Below are 17,799 nucleotides of genomic sequence, written 5' to 3' on the forward strand. Positions count from 1 at the left end.
GAAGTAATGTTATGGGGAAAATGGGCGAAAAAGCTTTTGCTTAGAAATTTTATTGGGTAAAAGAACTTGAACTCTTGAATTCATATATAGAAGGTATCGACACTAGGAAAAATTTTATATTTTTTTCATTTTTTTCATATTTTAGGTCCTTCCAACTAATAAAATTTTTAAATATGAATTTTTTAATAAAAAATTATGATAACTAAAAAGTAAAATTGTATATTCATATGAAAAATTTAATGACATAACTTATAAATTGAACATAAAAAATATTTTCTCTCTGCCATATTAATATGACTATAGGAATATACTTTTATTATTAGCTGGATTTTGGACGCATGAACAAATTAAACATCTGATACTATTTATAATTTACAAAATGCATCATTCACTTAAAATTTTTCTCTCATTTTTTCATCTGATGTATATACTTATTCTCTTGATTTTCATCAGGAGATGATTTTGAACTATCTTCTCTCTTTTGTTTAGTTTTTTCATAAAATATATTTAAGTTAAATAAAATAACTCTGATTTCACAATGTCCAAATAGCACCAAATGCCTCAACAGATATGCTTTATACAAAAATTAGATCCATATGTCAATAACAAATTAGGCCATCAAGGTATAAATATTTTGTTGGGAGGGTTTTGTCACTCTTATAATCTCTCCTGACTTTTCCCGAAATAGCGGGGATTCAATGTGATTTTCATATGTCCGAAGTTTGCTACAAAAATACTAGAGATATTAAGGCCTTGTTTATTTTCTTGTTTTGAAAAAAAACTTTTTTATTTTTTTAAAATCAAAAAATACAAAATGCAAGAACTTATTTAGTAATTTGTTTTAATTTTAAGTAAAGTATTTTTAAAAGCAAAAAAAAACATAAATATGTTTTTAAAAACTAAAAAAACCAAAAAAAAAAACTATTCCCAAATCACTTTGGACTTGAAACTAATCTCTATCTGCCTGAAAGTATTAAGGTTAAAGCCTCTTCAACAAGTACGCTTCTCAGGATTTGAATTTGTGTTCTTTTCTTTGCGGAGGTAAGACCGTTTATCATCTCAACCAACAGCTTATTAGTAAAACCCAAAAAAACAATTTAATTGTTTGTTTTTGTTTTTGTATTTTTTTTTTTTGTTGGGAAACATTTCTTCTCCACTTGAAGGCTTTTTCTCCAATTATGAACTCGAGCTCTCTTTCAAGCTTCAGCTTCCTATCTCAATGTATTTATTTTTAAATGTAATTTTTCAGAACAATTATCCAAACAAATTTTTTTCCCTTTTGTTTCCAAAACTTGTTTTAAAAAATAATTTTGTAAAATTGTTTTGCAAAAAAATTAAAAAATAGAAATAAACAGGCCCTAAATTAGGCATTTTCCCTTAATTATTTCTACTAAACAACAGAGGGTATGTTGTCATAAATCCCACTTCGAGAGTATTACCTTGAATGAGTGGCTTTATATGGTTTTGGGTTTCTTGATTCCAACAGCTAGTTTTTAGAGCGTGGTTCGACTTGTGATTATTATAATAATACTCAATGAGAGCCTGACGTTCATGGAGGAGACTACCCACTCAGAATCTTAACTATAGTAGGAGGTTAAGTGTCATGATACAGAGCTCTCCATTGAGCCAACAAGCTAGCTCACTTTTCAACCTAGAGGCCCGGGTTGCCTAAATGTTAGTCCACCATGAGCGTCCCCCGGGGGGGGGGGGGGTTGTCTTCCAGCTTGACCCATATGAGCTCCAACTCGTGATGGGTTGGCTTGTATGGGTTAGCTCATATTATCAGTTTTACTCTTTTTGGACTCATATTTATGACAAAAGTGCTTTCATATTTAGTTACAATTGTAATATTATATACAAATAAGCAATTAACATTTTATGTTCTATCCTTCTAAGCTAGATATTTAGTGCGTGTTTGGATTAGTACCAATAAAATGAACTTTGAGTAAAAGTAATTTATATTAAATTTTGAAATGAAATATAATTATATTAAAATTAGATGTAGTTCAAATTCCAAAATATAGTTTTAATTTTTTTTTTAAAAAAAGTTATTAAATGAACATGGATTACACGTGCCATTCATGAAGTTGCCAGCTACCCAAATGAGCTGTATCGCCGTCATTAAGTTAACCTCCGCCTTACTTAAATCAGATTCATTATATCACACGACGCCATGAAGGGGAAATATCAACATGCGTATCAAAGTTATATCAATATACAATAATACAACCTATATGATTGGTGTTAGCTGGAACTCTCAAGAGAAGTTGTTATTGATTTTGATGATGATCAAATATTAAGAAAATTATTTTTTAATAATATTTGATTTAGCAGTTCATTAAATGATAATTGCAGATCAAGTTTAATAATATTAGAACTATTGTAGTATTGCAGATCTGAACAAATATGAAGCAAATTATGGATCAATGGATAACGGCTAACTGACTAGATGCAAGAAACAAATTAGCTAGACGTCATTTCAAGATATTCCATGATTACTTGAAGCTGAAAAGTCTGAAAAACAAAAAAGGATGTTGAACCTTATTTATGTAATCACGAAGAAGATTCTTTGCAATGTTCAAAAGTTGGAAGAGTATATGTAAAGAGAATAACTGAAGGAAATATCTTTGGCACTTCCACTGTAATATTTTAAGAGAGATTTAATTGTTATTAGCTACCTAACTACTATAAGAGCCATTTGAGTGATATTAAGTTCACACTCTAGTCTACTTTCATTTGTACTTATTTGGGGTTAGGTGGCTAACAACCCTAAAACCTTAAGTGAATAGTTTGAGCTTTGTTGTATAAAATTAACTTTGCTGAGTTGGAGGTGAATAGATTGTGTAATATTCCAGGTCATCATTGACTAACTGATTTTTCCTAAATTTTACTATCTCAAGATTAAATGTTGGTATTCTGAATTTATGGAGGAACCAGTGACTAAAATTGAAATTTTGTAGAAATATGAAGCTTCATCACAACCAATTTTGACATTAATCGTGGTGAAACATGGAGGTGGTTTCTGTGCTCAACAAAAGTGATGATGACTATTAAAATCTGGACCATTCAAAATTTTATTTTTATTTTTATTTTTATTTTTAAGAAAAATATTTTAATATGTACAGAATTTAATAGGAAAAATGACTTTTTATTTAGAAATCATCAATTGGGAATTTTAAATTTCGACCATTGAAACCCTATGTGGAGTAGTAATCTGGTGTGATTGTGATTCCTTTGATTTTTCAAGAAACCCTAATTGTCGAAATTGAAAATTTGCTAGAGGCCGGTGAATTAGCTTGGGATATTTGGACCTTAGACTCATCTATAAATGCACAAGTTTACCTATATACTACCTCCGATCTTTAATATAAGAGCTAGATAACTAATTTAGGGATATTAAAAAAATTAGTTAAGTTGACTATTTGTCACAAAATGTGTGTTGATATCCCTGAACTAATTTTTTTCAATCATGTGCGTTGGATGATTGAAATTATTTCTTCGTGAGAACCTCTTACAATTAATAGGAATATTTTGGGAAAAGATAATATACAAATTAGGTTGAGGTCTTATATTTAGGATCAAATTAAATCTCTAACTAACTCTTATATTAAGGATCAAAGGTGCTACTAAATTTGCATAAGATGCCATTGACTTGAATATATATATAGCATTTTGTTCACAAATATTTACTACATCCAGTCCTTGATGTAAGAGCTAGTTGACTAATTCAAGTAAATTAAAAAAGTTTGTTAAGTTAGTTATTTATAATAAATAGATGTTATCTTTCCTAAAATATCCTTGCTAATCATGTGTATTAGTTAGAACTACCATTTGATGAAGCTTTTAACATGTGTAAGCGTAGCTAGTGCAAGGACTACTTTAAAAAAAAAAAAGAATAAATATGAGAGACAAAGTAAATTAGGATCTCATATTTAGGACCAAATTGAATATTAAATTAGTTTTTATATTAAGGACGGAGTAATAAATGTTTTATACTTCCACTAATTTCATTTTATTAATTACAAGAAAACATTATGAGCGGGTTTATATAAATGTTCAAAGATATACATGAAACAAAACTTGTGGATTTAAGTTCCCTTGAATCATTTTAAACTCCAAATATTTTATGGACATATCCCTTTAATTTGCATCTTTTAGTTGAGCAGCCATGCGCTTAGTCTTGGTAGAATTAATACAAGTGCCTACCCTTCCTACTATATTAATTTTTTTGAAGAGGAAAAGGCCAAAAGATAAATTAACCCGTAATACACATGCAATATATATATAATTGGACAATTTTCCGGATATACTCCTCACTTTTTTTAATGAAAAGTGTCATGCAACTGTATCAATATCCCTTGGGTTCACAATTTTTTTCCACATGAAAATTTGTAAATTTTATGGAAGAATTTTTTTAGAGAATAAAAAAATTTTGCTACAAATTTGTTGAGAGGGAGTAACAGGCACACGGTGAAAGATGACTTGTACATACTATATTTGGTTCTTAATATAAAATCTATTTTGTGATTTAAATTAAATTATTTAAATTACAAAATAGATATTGTATTAAGGATCAGCGATAGTATTTTTAAAACTTAGGTACTATATATGCCTTTTTTCCTATAAAAGTTTCATCATATTCAGAAATTCTCTACAGTTCTTTATATTTTTTTCATACAAAGATACTGATTTTATCCAAATTTAGGCTCTACGGAACTATATAGGTTCTGGCTGCATTATTTTTTCATTCTGAAAAAATAAATATTCTCAATAGAACTATAGCATATATCGGACGGGGCACCAAACACAGGCAACAGTCCGCTTGGCCTGACCCATACACATCCTAAGTCTCATCACAGCCTTAACAATAAAACAATTTAGGAAAAAAAAAAAACTTAAGTCAAGTTCTCCAATTACAGATAATTATGTATTTCTTTTTTATTTCATGAGTAATTGTGGATTTATAATTAAATGTTATTAAATCATAATATTTCAAAAATAGGACATAAACTAGAGAACTTAATATAATGAGTATATAATTTCAGTATTGTCTTTACATTAACATCAGGTAATATTATATTAGTACATAAATATAAAACAGATATTTTCCGTTGCTAGAAACATACAAATGGGGGAAATCTGATGACGTATATCAACAGTAAATTTCTTGCAAGGAAGTGAAATTAAGCATTAATATAATAAAATATATATTAAAAAAATGGAAGTTTGAATTTTTTTTCCATAAATCATGGATACTTTAAATTATGCATATATAGACAACATTGCTTAAAGCAGTGTGATTATATGAGGGAATGCAATTTGATCTTCTAGCATTAACCGTAAATTAAATTTTTTCTTAGAATTATTAAAATTTGTCCCTTGCGTTGTATGCAAGCAACAGATTTTAATTTTAAAAGAAAAATTATTCATTGTTTTAACATTCTTATTATTATATTTGGGCCAAAATGTATTAGTTTCTTGCTTCCTGTCCCTTTGTCAAGTTGTTAATTAATGCCCATTAAATAAAATGTATTTGCTTTCCCATTCGGCGTCAAATTTGTTTTTAACAACCATCTCTAAAGGGCCATATCAAATAAAATCAATTCAAGATATTAATATGAGGAGGGAATATAATATTATATATTACCTATGGTCCTTATTAATATAAAAGCTAGATTATGAATTTACGTATATTAAGAAAATTAGTTAAGTTAGTTATTTATAGATCATGAGTGTTATCTTTTTTTAAAATGCATTTGTTAATTTTATGCATTAGGATGAAACATTTTAACAAGTGCAATCACCATGGGGATACTTCGAGGAAAAAAAAAATAGATATGGGAGATAAAATGAATTGAAATTTTATATTTTAAATCAAATCAAATCTAACCAGCTCTTATATCTAATATCTGAGATAGTATGTTACTTACTTCCCTTTCCGTCTTTTAGTTTTTCTTTTGTCTACGAGAGTAAAAGCTTTCAGCTTTCCATCATGTAGACGATATTTAATTAATTTGAAGCCAAAAAAAAATTAAAAGTCATTTTCACTCGCAGCTTTTATCTGTTGTATATATTAGGATGATATGAATTTTTGTGTAAATATCACTTTCAGTGTATTCAACGTCTAATAAGGGCTCTATTCAGTTCGCAAAGTTAGGGCTTATCAATTCTCCTTGTAAAGTTTATTAAACTACTTCCTTATCATCACCCTTTGTAACTAAACCTTTCTTAATTTGTCTCTCAAATCTCATTTTAAATTAATGCGTTAACTTGCTCAAGTTGTAATTAATAATGAACAAGCAAAGGCCAACAATATCTCTTCCTGCTTATCACATTGGAATATTTCAAGCATATCTTGTGGCTGCTCTCTTGGATAAGCATAGCTTCAACAAGAACGGCAAGAATATAATATATATATATATATATATATATATATATTATTGATCACTACAAAGCCAAGCATTTTCCATTTATATATGCTAGAATGAGCATTACAAGCTCTTATCTGTTAAGTAACGTAATTGAGAGATGTTTACCTTACACATCCATTGGCTGAAATTAATATTTGTTTCCATTGAAAGGACACTCCTCTCTGAATAATTTGATTGATTTGTTGGGATGATCAATGGCTACACAATAATTATGAGAAAAATTAGTCTATAAATTCGTATTGTTTTATGTAATTTTTCATTGAGGCAGATTCTTGTAGCATTTTTCTTTTTATCAGGTATGGATAGTTTCGCTTAATTTTTAACCAGGTCTTTATAGTTTTTTTTTATCAAGTCCTAATCATAGTTTCACTTGATTTTTAATAAAAATAAAGAAACACTACAGAGACTTGATCAGAAATGAGCTGAAACTATAGGGAGCTGATAAAAGAAATAAAATTACAAAAAAACTGATTAAAAATAACGTGAAACTACGCAGAAGAACTTGCAAATCAATTTTTCCTAGATGAGACTTAATTTAGAAATTTCTTTTTCCTTTTAAACTACCTTTAATTTTCTTTTTAACAAAAGAGGGGCATTTTGATCTCTTAACAAATAAATTCCCAATTAGGCCTTTTGGCCTAATTAAGAAATTGTTAAAAATACAGGCCTAATTTTGGTTTTGACTTTTGATCATTTCAACTGAATTTAGTTGGGATTCTTCCTTTAAAATATAAGCAATTTGATTAACGTCAAACAATAATATATTAAACAATGTAAGAACTAAATAACCAAATACAATAAATAATTATTTGTGTATTGAAAAACGAGGGTGAAAGAAAGAAACCAAGAAAAATTAAAATATCAATTTATATAGTGCCCATCAATTTACTAATGAAAACCATTGTCTGTGTTACGTCAGAAGAATTGATGTATTAGATTTAAAATTCTGGAGTGAAGCGAATTCATCTGTCTATATATATCTCATTCCACACCAATCTTTCTTTATCTTGAATTTCCTCATTTATTTGTCTCATTGTTTGTAACTTTTCTTGTATCCACGATGATGAACTCAGCCAATAAAAGCAAAATCTTTCCAACTTGGCTATGAGGAGACGTGATTGATATTTGTGGCATAAAGTTAATGCCAAAGTCATTATCATAATAAGCTTTCAATTTTTGATAGTTGTCCAAGTTTGCAATTAATGGTGCTTCTTTTCAATTTCACTCACCACTGAAATTCTCCTTCTTAATTTGTAGATTGAAAAGAAAAAAATCATGCTAAGAGAATTATTACCTTTATTTGAATTTACCCAACAATCACTACAAAAAAAATTGACTTTCAGTGGAGACAAAAAGTCGCTGCTCAAAGTTTTCAGGGGCGACATGTCGCCGCTGAAAAGTTATTGCCGTAGCCACCGTGGCTGAAAACTTTTAGCGGCAACAAAAAAGGTCACTGCTCAAAGACACTTTCAGCGGCAACTTTTTTGTTGCTACTAAAAGTGATGCCCAAAAAAAATTGGCTTTACTGACGCCATGTCATCATCGTCGGTAGCCATGTCATCACTGGCCACCTCCACTTCATCATTGTCGAGCGCCACGTCATCACTAGCCACCTCCATGTCATTGCCAGCCGCCTCCATGTCATTGCCAAATCACCACTCTCTTGTCACATCACTTCTCCCCACCACGTCACCGCCCAAATATTTTTACTTCTCCTTAAAGGTTCAAACTTGTAACCACCTCCTTTCGTGTCCAATCTTCTTGTCGTTGAGCTAGATTGAATTTGTTTATTATTATTGTAAAATAAAATATATATATTATTATATTATATTTTCAGCAATAATATTAGAAAGTTACCACTGAAAGTTAGACCTTCAGCGGCGACATTAGAAAGTCACCACTAAAAGTCAAACCTTTAGTGGCGACACTAATAGTCACTGCCGAAAGTCTACTTTCAGCGGTGACCATAAAATGTTGCCGCTAAAAGTCTACTTTCAGTCATGACATTACCTTTGAAGGTCTTATATTCAGCGGCGACACAAAGTCACTGCTCGGTGACTTTTTTTGTCGCCATTGAAAATTGTCACCTAAAGTTTTTTTTTTTTGTAGTGAATAATTTAACCTAGCACTGTGAGATGTGTGTATAAAGGGAAAATACTATTTATTTTCACACGATATATTTATACACTATAAGGCTATGAGAATGTGGGTGAATGTATTGGTGGGCTAAAAGATTCTGAAATTACACTACAACACTAAAGAATCAAAGAACAATGATGTTTTGAGGAGAAACGACCATAATTTCCCTCCTTCATTTTGATTACAAGTGTACATATACATTTTAATAACTAATAATAGTAAAATAATAAATGTCTGTGCAAAAATTTACAAATCCTAATTTATATTACCACTACTGATATATAAATTTATAAGTTTCCTAGATAAAGTTACAAGTTCACATGAACATTTTAACAACTAATAATAATAGCAAAATAAAAAGTATCCATATGAAAAAAAGGACATTTTGATAACTTGCCATTAAAGCATAATTTTACTTTGGTCCTTTAATACTGCATTTTAATTTCACAATTTTTTGGTCTCTATTTAAAATAGAGTCACTTTAGTGGGGTTAACACAAATTCTTCCCATGCTTATCACAATCCATCTCTATTCAGATGCATAAGTTGAAAAATATCCGAATTTGTAGCAGATACCCTTTTTTTGGGAATGAAAAAGCAGCAAGATAATGTTTACCCAATATTATAATGAGTGGTAGGTTGTACTAATTTAAACTCGTTAAGTGGTGGGGTACAAGAAGTTACTTTAATAATTGTAGTGTGGTCCACATGAATTTAAGTTAATCTTGTAGTTTATTACACATTTGAAAAGATACAAGCAAAGTGATAAGATCTTCTTATTGAACGAGACGTGTCATTATATTAGAATTAGCTTATGAGACAAAGTTGGTGAAGACTTTATATTTTAAAAAGACAGCTGATAAATTGCTTCACAGCTGTTTTCTTTGAAAATACTATAAGCAATTTGATGTATTGATAAGATCAGTAGCCATAAATTTCGTTTCCCAAGTCCCTATCACAAGCTTGTTTTCCAATTTATAATGCTCAGATATGAAATATTATAAAACAAATACTACTTGACAGTGATCTTAGAATTTTAAAATTGAAACATGTTAGGATATGAACCTTTCGTAACAAGTTGATTCGTGACCTCAGCCTATAATTTTATTTAGTTAATTAATTTTTTTACCTTATTTAGTTAACTAGTTGCTTGTTTGAATTTTGAATGGACTTATCAATTTCTTTGAAGAGTGATGAATCCTTTTTTTTTTTTGGGAATAATTATGATATTCTTCAAGTTAAACATTATTTAAAAAATGACTTTCAACAATTCTTTTTAGCAGAAACTTTTTCAATTATCACTTGGCAAACTCATATTATATATATTCATAACAATTTTGAGGATTTTAATGCATTTTTGTGGCTAAATCATGGTTATTATTCTTGAATGTGTGTATAGGGCATTTTGAGAAAAATGTGCTTAAATGATTAAAATATTTGTACGAATTTCTTGAATGGATTTTAATTATCGTTGATGTCCTATTATTTGATGAAAATATTAGCTTCAGATTTTTTATTTTTGGTTAAATTGCATCTGACATCCCTAAGTATTTTTTCATATGCGTCTAGCACTCTAAAAAATTTTTGTGTGCATCCAGCACTAAGGGAAAAAAAAAAACTTTACAGTGCTAGACATATTTAAAAAATATTTTAGAATGCTAGATGCATCACAACAACAAGAAAATACTTCAAGATACTGAATACACCTTAACCATTTATTTTGTGTGGGAATTTTTCTGGAGAGAAAATGCATTGTAAGCTAAAACAAATAATGACAAACAAAAAAGACTTAAATGATTGGCATTTAAGGATACAAATTGAAGTAATCACTGAGAAAAACGAAATACAAAACACACCGTTTAATGCGTCAGATTTTGGCGCCACTGCTCAGAAAACCAAAAGCTATCACTGTTTTCCAGTTATATATAAATATATATATTTATATGTGATCCTTGTAATATGGTTAGTTATGAGTTTTTATTAAAAAATATATTATCCTATTTTGTTTAAAATGACTATTAATTAACAATATTTTATATGACTCTTTCCACATATAAGATTGTGTTGATGATTTCATTATAATTTATCTTTTCATGGAATCATTTCATATTCCAATTATAATTTTCAAATACCAACTTCATTAGCCTACTACTCATCCACCTTATTAGTTATCAGGTTATATAATTAATAAATTAGAATAGCTCTGCAGAAACATTCTACATATGTATACTACGTACTTGTCCACATCCAATTCATCACTGTAAATTATTTCATTTATATTTATATTACATGGAAATCCAGCAAAACACGACGATTCCAAAATATAAATTAAATTACAATAAACCGCTGCATTTTGTATAACTTGACATTTTGCTCCACACAGAGAAATGGAGAAAAATCATCATTCCTCCTGTTTCACAGCAAGTAATAAGACACACGCTTCCTCTAATACAAACTACTATAACACAACGTACAACTAATTTTACAATAATAATAATAATAATAATAATAAAGTTAAATATTGGCTTATAAGATCCAAAATCCCTAAACCCTAAGCTCTGGGGTGATGTCTTCTTCACTCCTTTCTTCAAATATGACAGGCCTATACCACTTAGCACAAGCAATGTAAGCTGCAAAATCTATGGCGGTCAATGCTGCTAAAAGGTAATAAAACCTGTCCAAGTGTCCCTTGTTAAGATTTGATGGGATCCATCCTAAGCTCTCACCTCTCTGAGAAATCTTCATAACAATGGCAACAATTAAACTACTAACATAATTTCCTAGTGACATTGAAGTCATACAAAGTGCACTTCCAAAGCTCTTTAATCCATCAGGTGCTTGCCCGTTGAAGAACTCTAATTGACCAACATACATAAATACCTCTGAAGCTCCTATAAGTACATATTGTGGTGTCTGCCAAAAGATGCTCAGTGAACTTGATTCTTCATCTGTAGCATTTTTTAACCTAAAATGTTCTACCACTCCTGCTGAAACCATGGCCATCATTGCTATGATGAGTCCTATTCCCATCCTTTGCAGCTCAGTGAGTCCTTTGTTCTTGTTTCTTCGGGCGACCAGAGGGTTAAGAACTCGCCGATAAATGAAGATGAAGGCGGCGACACTGAGGATGTCGAAGCATGACATGCTTGCCGGGGGAATTTTGAAAGATGATGAAATTCTAGTGTCCATTGCTGCACCTTGTTCTACAAAGATTGATGCCATTTGAGTGAAAACAACCGAGTAGATTATAGTGCATAGCCAAATTGGGAGTAGTCTTAGAATGCATTTCACTTCTTCTACTTGGGTCACTGTGCAAAGATGCCATGGATTGAAGTTATTTTCTTCCTTCTCGCTCAAGTGATCCTCAGGTGTTTTAAATGCTGCTTTATCCAAGAATCTGATAACATAAATAAACGCATAATTTTAGTAACTTTTCTGAACATCAACAATTGATGGAGTATTAAATTCCAGAAAGAACAACATCTGTACATAAATAAATGTAATTCTAGCAAGAATCTGATCATATAAACTGTTGACTAGTTAAATTGATGAAATCAGTGTCATACCTAAATCCTTCAGTGTGGAGTATCTTTCTCCCTCCCCTGGAATATTCTTCAACTTCAAAAAGCTTGTCCTCATCAGACCCCACGTTGACTTTCCATTTTCTCGTTGCAGCTACAAAAACTTGGCAAAATCTAGGAAAAGGATTGCCACCTGGTTTAAAGTACCTGTACCTCGTAGTTCCACAAAGGAACAAGATCAAGGCAAGAGTAGCAGATCCTGCCGAAGCCCAAAACCCTAGAGTCCACAAAGCCTCATTCTCATAATAACCCAACACTGTGTTGGAGAAGAGAGATCCAAGGTTGAGAGCCAAATAGAAATAGCTGAAGAATGCTATCTTTGAGCGTCCTTCTTTTGGGTCTCCTTCATCAAACTGATCCGCGCCAAATGTAGCAATGTTGGGTTGGTATCCTCCATATCCTAGAGCTACAAGGTATACTGAGAGGTAGAACAACGCTTCATGGAGAGACGAATGGGATCCACAACTGAGTTTTTCGTCTCCACAGCCACTAGGACTTAGTAAAAACTTGTACGATGTGAGAGATAACAGGCCAAGACCCTGTCACAAGCAAAATTTGTAAGTAGACAAATAAAGATATCCGAAGTAAGAAAATTAATATGATAATACGATGATTATATTCAAGCATGCTTTGAATGTCACTACATCATGTCCTTACATAAGAACTAGTTAGAATGTTGGATTTGGTTCTAAATATAAAACCTTAATCTACTTTGTCTCTCAAATTTATAAATTTTTTCTCTCCAAAACATCCACATTGATTTTATATGCTAAGGGTTCCCACCAATAATTAATTCCAATGCACATAATTAAATAGAATAGTTTAGAAACTTCACCGATGAGGAGTTCAAGTGTTCTATGCCCCCCCCCAAATTTCTCTCCCTTTCTCTTAGCCTTTTTATGGTCTAACCAACACATATTTATTATAAATATCTAATTTAACTAATTTTATTAATGTTCATAGATTAGTTATTTAGCAGTTATATTAAGAATAAAAAGCAGTATTGTTTTCTTATGTTGTGGCAACTACAATTCTCACACACATACGTATCTGCATGATTTAACTATACAAGTACACAAAGATATAAGAAGAGTTAAATACACACACACACTCACACACTCGCTTCAAACTTACAAGAACAAGGATGGCTTGGAAGATAGCACAAGTCCTATACCTTCCCCAGTAGGAGTCACTAAGGAAGGCTCCGACAAGGGAACACATATAGACAGTTCCAGTCCACTTGCTCACGTTGTTGGCTGCGTTTGCGTTGTCTTGTCCCATAACCCTCGTCAGAAACAGCACCAGATTCACTGCCACTCCAAAAAATGCCAAAGTTGCCAACCCTTGATTCACTGCATCATATATTCAAACTTAATTAGATGTATAAACACTATATGAATATTACATTATTCCATTTTCTGAATACTATGATTCGATATTGATTCCATTTGTTCGAATAATGAGGAGACAAATACTTCAGCCTTTATAATTACCACGTATTTCGTTGGTAATATTATATATGCATGTGTATCTATATATATTAGTATAATTTTTAAGTTTATAATTTTAAAATCTTGTACAAATCTTCTAAACAGTATAAAATTTCTTAATATAATGTCTCAAGTCATATGAATCATCCAGACACATATATTGGGCTCTGTGCCTCTATTATTATTATTGCTGTTGCTGCTAGACTTTTTTCTTGTTAAATTTGACTTGAGTTTTTTCACCTTAAACAATGTTCAAATCAGTATATCCTTGGTTGAAAGAAAAGCTCTATCAAATTATTATTTATACATACCGTGCATTGCTTGGAAAAATATCAAGTCTTTCTAATTTTACAAGAAGCAATAACTAGAATAGAAACAATTTTTAAACTTTAAGCCACATGATTACAAAATTTTAAATTATAAGGTTCAATTTAAAAATTAAGTGAAATTATTGTGGACCGAAAAAGAATACTTTTGTCTATGATTCACTTAAAATAATATGATAGATTACAGAAAGTGGGTTAGGTAGATGAGGTTGACTAAAGAACCTAGCTGCTACTTAGGTAACACCATAGCAACATTTGCAATACATCAACATATAGTTTATACACACACACAACTTTATCATAATGCTAATAATGATGTATAATCTCTTTCTTTCTTTTCTGCCATATGATCTATTATTTTGATCCTAAATATAAAATCCACTTTATAGTACACATTAGTTCATTACAAAGTGAGTCTTATAAAATATTTCATTCTAATTCCTCTGAGAATATATTCATAAATTGTTTTGAATATCGTCGTCTGTCGGTGTGCTACGTCACAGTCACTGTATTAAAGACGCGAGCTGTCAGTATGAGATGACATAACAAAATAATGGTAACAGCCTAAAATAAAGAATATGTTAAAAAAATAGTTAAAACAGAGAATAAGAATCTTTACTACAGGATTTGATATAATCATACAAAATCTCCTGACATACCACTAAATCCAAATCGACTTTATTGTATTAGTCCTTGTGATTCTAATAGTGAAAAAAGTAGAAGCTAGTTGATAAATTTACTTATAATACATTAATGTACTTTATTTTTTATATTTATTATTTTTTAAAAATTATTTCAATAATAGCAGTTTCCAATATAATGAGGAAATATTTTAGAAAAATTAACATACAAATTTTTATAAATATCTAATTGACTACTTTCTTGGTTATATGTAAATTAATTATTTAATTTTTATATTTACAACAAAAAATACTATTCAATAAATTTGGAAGTAATTAAATTACCTAGGATTAAACTTCCGGACACCCAAGTTCCGGATCTTGCTCGAACAGCAGGACGGCCATGCCAATCAGTGGATCCATCGATGGTGAAATCCTCAACGTCCTTCGTCATCCTTTCCTCCATAACAGTGCCAGTACCCTGAAATAAATAAATATAACAACTTAAATTTGGATACTAATTTGAATATAAATTATTCATATATATATATATATAGGGTTAAGATACATATTTATTTCAGAAATTTTCATTCAGAAGTACTGGATATCTGAAAGTTTTTTTTGGATCAAATTTACTCTGAAAGTTTAAAATCGTAATAATATTATCCACTATCATTAAAATGACAACAGTTAATATCATTATTTGAGCAACGAATGTTAACTTTTAATGGCAGAAAATAATATTGTTATAATTTTAAATTTTAGGATAAATTTATTTTCAAAAAAAAAAATTCGGATATCTTGCGCCGCAGCAAATACTTAGGGTGCGCCGTAAACTTCTGTTCAAATCTATAATATACTATACGTCCCAACGTGTGTCATGCACATCTGTACGAACAGATGTGACGCAGAAGAAGTATCGTCCACTGCCATAACACCGTAAAGATTCTGCTTTTAGTATACTTCCATTTATAGCACCGTCGATCAATAGGGTTTGTTTGCTTTCTTACTTTTAGAAAATATACTAACTCCGTTCTTAATTATAAGAATATAATCAGTTAACTAATTTAAAAAGATTAAAAAATAAATTAAATTAGTTATTTGCAATAAATAGATATTTTTTAAAAAATATTTTACTAATCAAGTACATTCGCTAGAACTATAATTATTTGAAGGATTATCTTTAAAAAATACATAAATATAAAAGACGAAATGGATTGGGATCTTATATTTAGAATTAAAATAAAAATCAAATAAAGTCTTATATTAAGAAATAAAAGTAATAGTTTTCAGTCTTTAAAAAAAAAATAGTTTCTGCATGGAAAAAGATATTACATTCTATATATGGTTATTAATAAAGCTGGAGTCCACGTCAAGCAAAAAACAGCTTTTGGGTAGAAAAAAAAGTTGGAGTTCCTTAATAATCACATCAAGCAAAAGCAAAGAATATTACGCGTCTTAGTTGTTTGTGGCGTGAAGCCAGTTAGAAAGCTGAGGAAACGAAGAAGGGGTAGGTTAATTTACTAAAGAAACACAACAAGAAAGTGGAAAAAGCTTTTAATTTGTTGATTCGTAGAAGCATAGTATATTATTAGCGATGTTTGGAAATCTAATAAACAGTGACTTGCAAAAATGTTCAAGTGGTCAAATAGTCCACCTATATATCATTTTAATCAGGTAATTAATAAGCTCAGCTATTATTGAAAGTGCAAATCATTAGTGTGTAGAGAGAGAGAGAGGTCTTGATTACAAATAATAAATAGTACAATCATTTATAATTTAATTCATCACCATTACAAGCAGGGCTTTGAAGGTACTATTCACCATTACAAGCCTCCTGACAATTGAGCTTGAGAATCACAGACAGCGGCTTGGTTAAGAGAATCCACTGGACAAGAGCCATGCATATTCCATGAACATATAAACAATATATATACATATATACACATTATACAATATACATATATACAAATTATTCGTGCTTGACAAAATAAATAAATAATAACTAACCTGTTTGCATAAACTCAAGCAACCCATTATGAATTAACTTGGGATCTTGCTAGCTTGTGAAGAGAATATAGGTCAAGAAGAAGATTGCTGAAGTGATCACACAAGAGCAAACTATGTGAAAAGGAAGAAGAAGAAGAAACTAACAACTAGTCTTGATGAAGAATGGGAGAGTATGGAGGGCTATATATAGAGGTTTGGAGAAGATTAATTGGACGGCTAAGATTTACACGTGGAATAATTAAGATATTGCAAGTCATAGTCACAGTGTCGTTTCATGTAGGGGGCATACTGACAAGGACTATGCTATATCTGGATCTGAAGCGTGTGTGCGTGTGCGCGCGCGCGCGTGAGTAAGCTCAAAAAGTTTTGGCCAAAAAAAAGAAAAAAGAGTAAGCTCAAAAAGAGACGTGTGACAGTTGGACACTTTTTTTTTTTTTTTTTTTTTTAATTTTTTAATTTTTATTTTTAGTAATGAAATATTAAACAGTTGGACACATTTTTCCAAATCTCTTACGCAGTGACATCACGCACCATTAAAAATTTGGCTGGATGTACTTGATATCGACGTGTTTCGATAAAATGCACATAAGATTAATATTGACTGTTCGGTAACAGCAAATAGAAATTGTCGGTAATTTATAATTTATAATTTTATTTTTCTGCTTTTAAATATAAAATCTATTTTATAATATAAATTATATTATAAAATAAGTTTTATATTCAGGATATGAGAAATATTAATTAGTTAAATCACAGTAGAAAGAATATGTGATATTATGTTATGGGCAAAACTGTTTATGCCAGTATTATTACATAGCGTGATTTACTTTAATTATTTCATTTTTTACGTCTCACATTTAATCTCTTTTGCTCCTTTTTTTTTTGGGTTCTGCCATCCAGATTTCACAAAAAGTAGTGCTGGTTTCATGGACGCATTGCATGCCCCATTATCCAGATTTTGCTTCTGCACTATTCGTGACCCATAAATATAATATTGTTTGGATTGATTTTTTTGGCTAACAATTCGTCTAATAGCCTGATCTTATTTTTCAGGTGTATCCAATATTTTAAATTTTTACATGATGCACGTAACAGTCTGATCTTATTTTTCTGAAACATTAAGCATCTCAAGGTTATTTTTTCAGTTACATCAAGTTGCCTAATATTTAAGGTGTTGGATACATATAAAATAAGATTAATATG

General features: G+C 30.3%; 1 protein-coding gene across 4 annotated transcripts; it reads right to left on the reverse strand.

Annotated features, from left to right (window-relative positions):
* Nucleotides 1-10,809: 10,809 nt before the first annotated feature.
* Nucleotides 10,810-16,728, reverse strand: LOC114739501 (protein NRT1/ PTR FAMILY 7.3-like). Of its 4 annotated transcripts, XM_028927578.1 has the most exons (6): nt 16,597-16,728; nt 16,411-16,474; nt 14,932-15,067; nt 13,285-13,502; nt 12,136-12,689; nt 10,810-11,966 (listed from the first exon to the last, which is right to left on the reverse strand). In XM_028927578.1, the coding sequence occupies exons 2-6, from the start codon at nt 16,411-16,413 to the stop codon at nt 11,114-11,116; spliced, it is 1,764 nt and encodes a 587-aa protein (XP_028783411.1). In that variant the 5' UTR covers nt 16,414-16,474; nt 16,597-16,728; the 3' UTR covers nt 10,810-11,113. The 4 variants fall into 4 exon arrangements, with proteins under 4 accessions (XP_028783411.1, XP_028783420.1, XP_028783403.1 ...); XM_028927587.1 differs by lacking the exon at nt 16,411-16,474 and having other exon boundaries at nt 14,932-15,041; XM_028927570.1 differs by lacking the exon at nt 16,411-16,474.
* Nucleotides 16,729-17,799: the final 1,071 nt, after the last annotated feature.

The sequence above is a fragment of the Neltuma alba genome, unplaced genomic scaffold (assembly GCF_004799145.2).
Source record: "Neltuma alba isolate B1F8T4 unplaced genomic scaffold, ASM479914v2 tig00000468_pilon, whole genome shotgun sequence".
Taxonomy (NCBI): Eukaryota; Viridiplantae; Streptophyta; class Magnoliopsida; order Fabales; family Fabaceae; genus Neltuma; species Neltuma alba.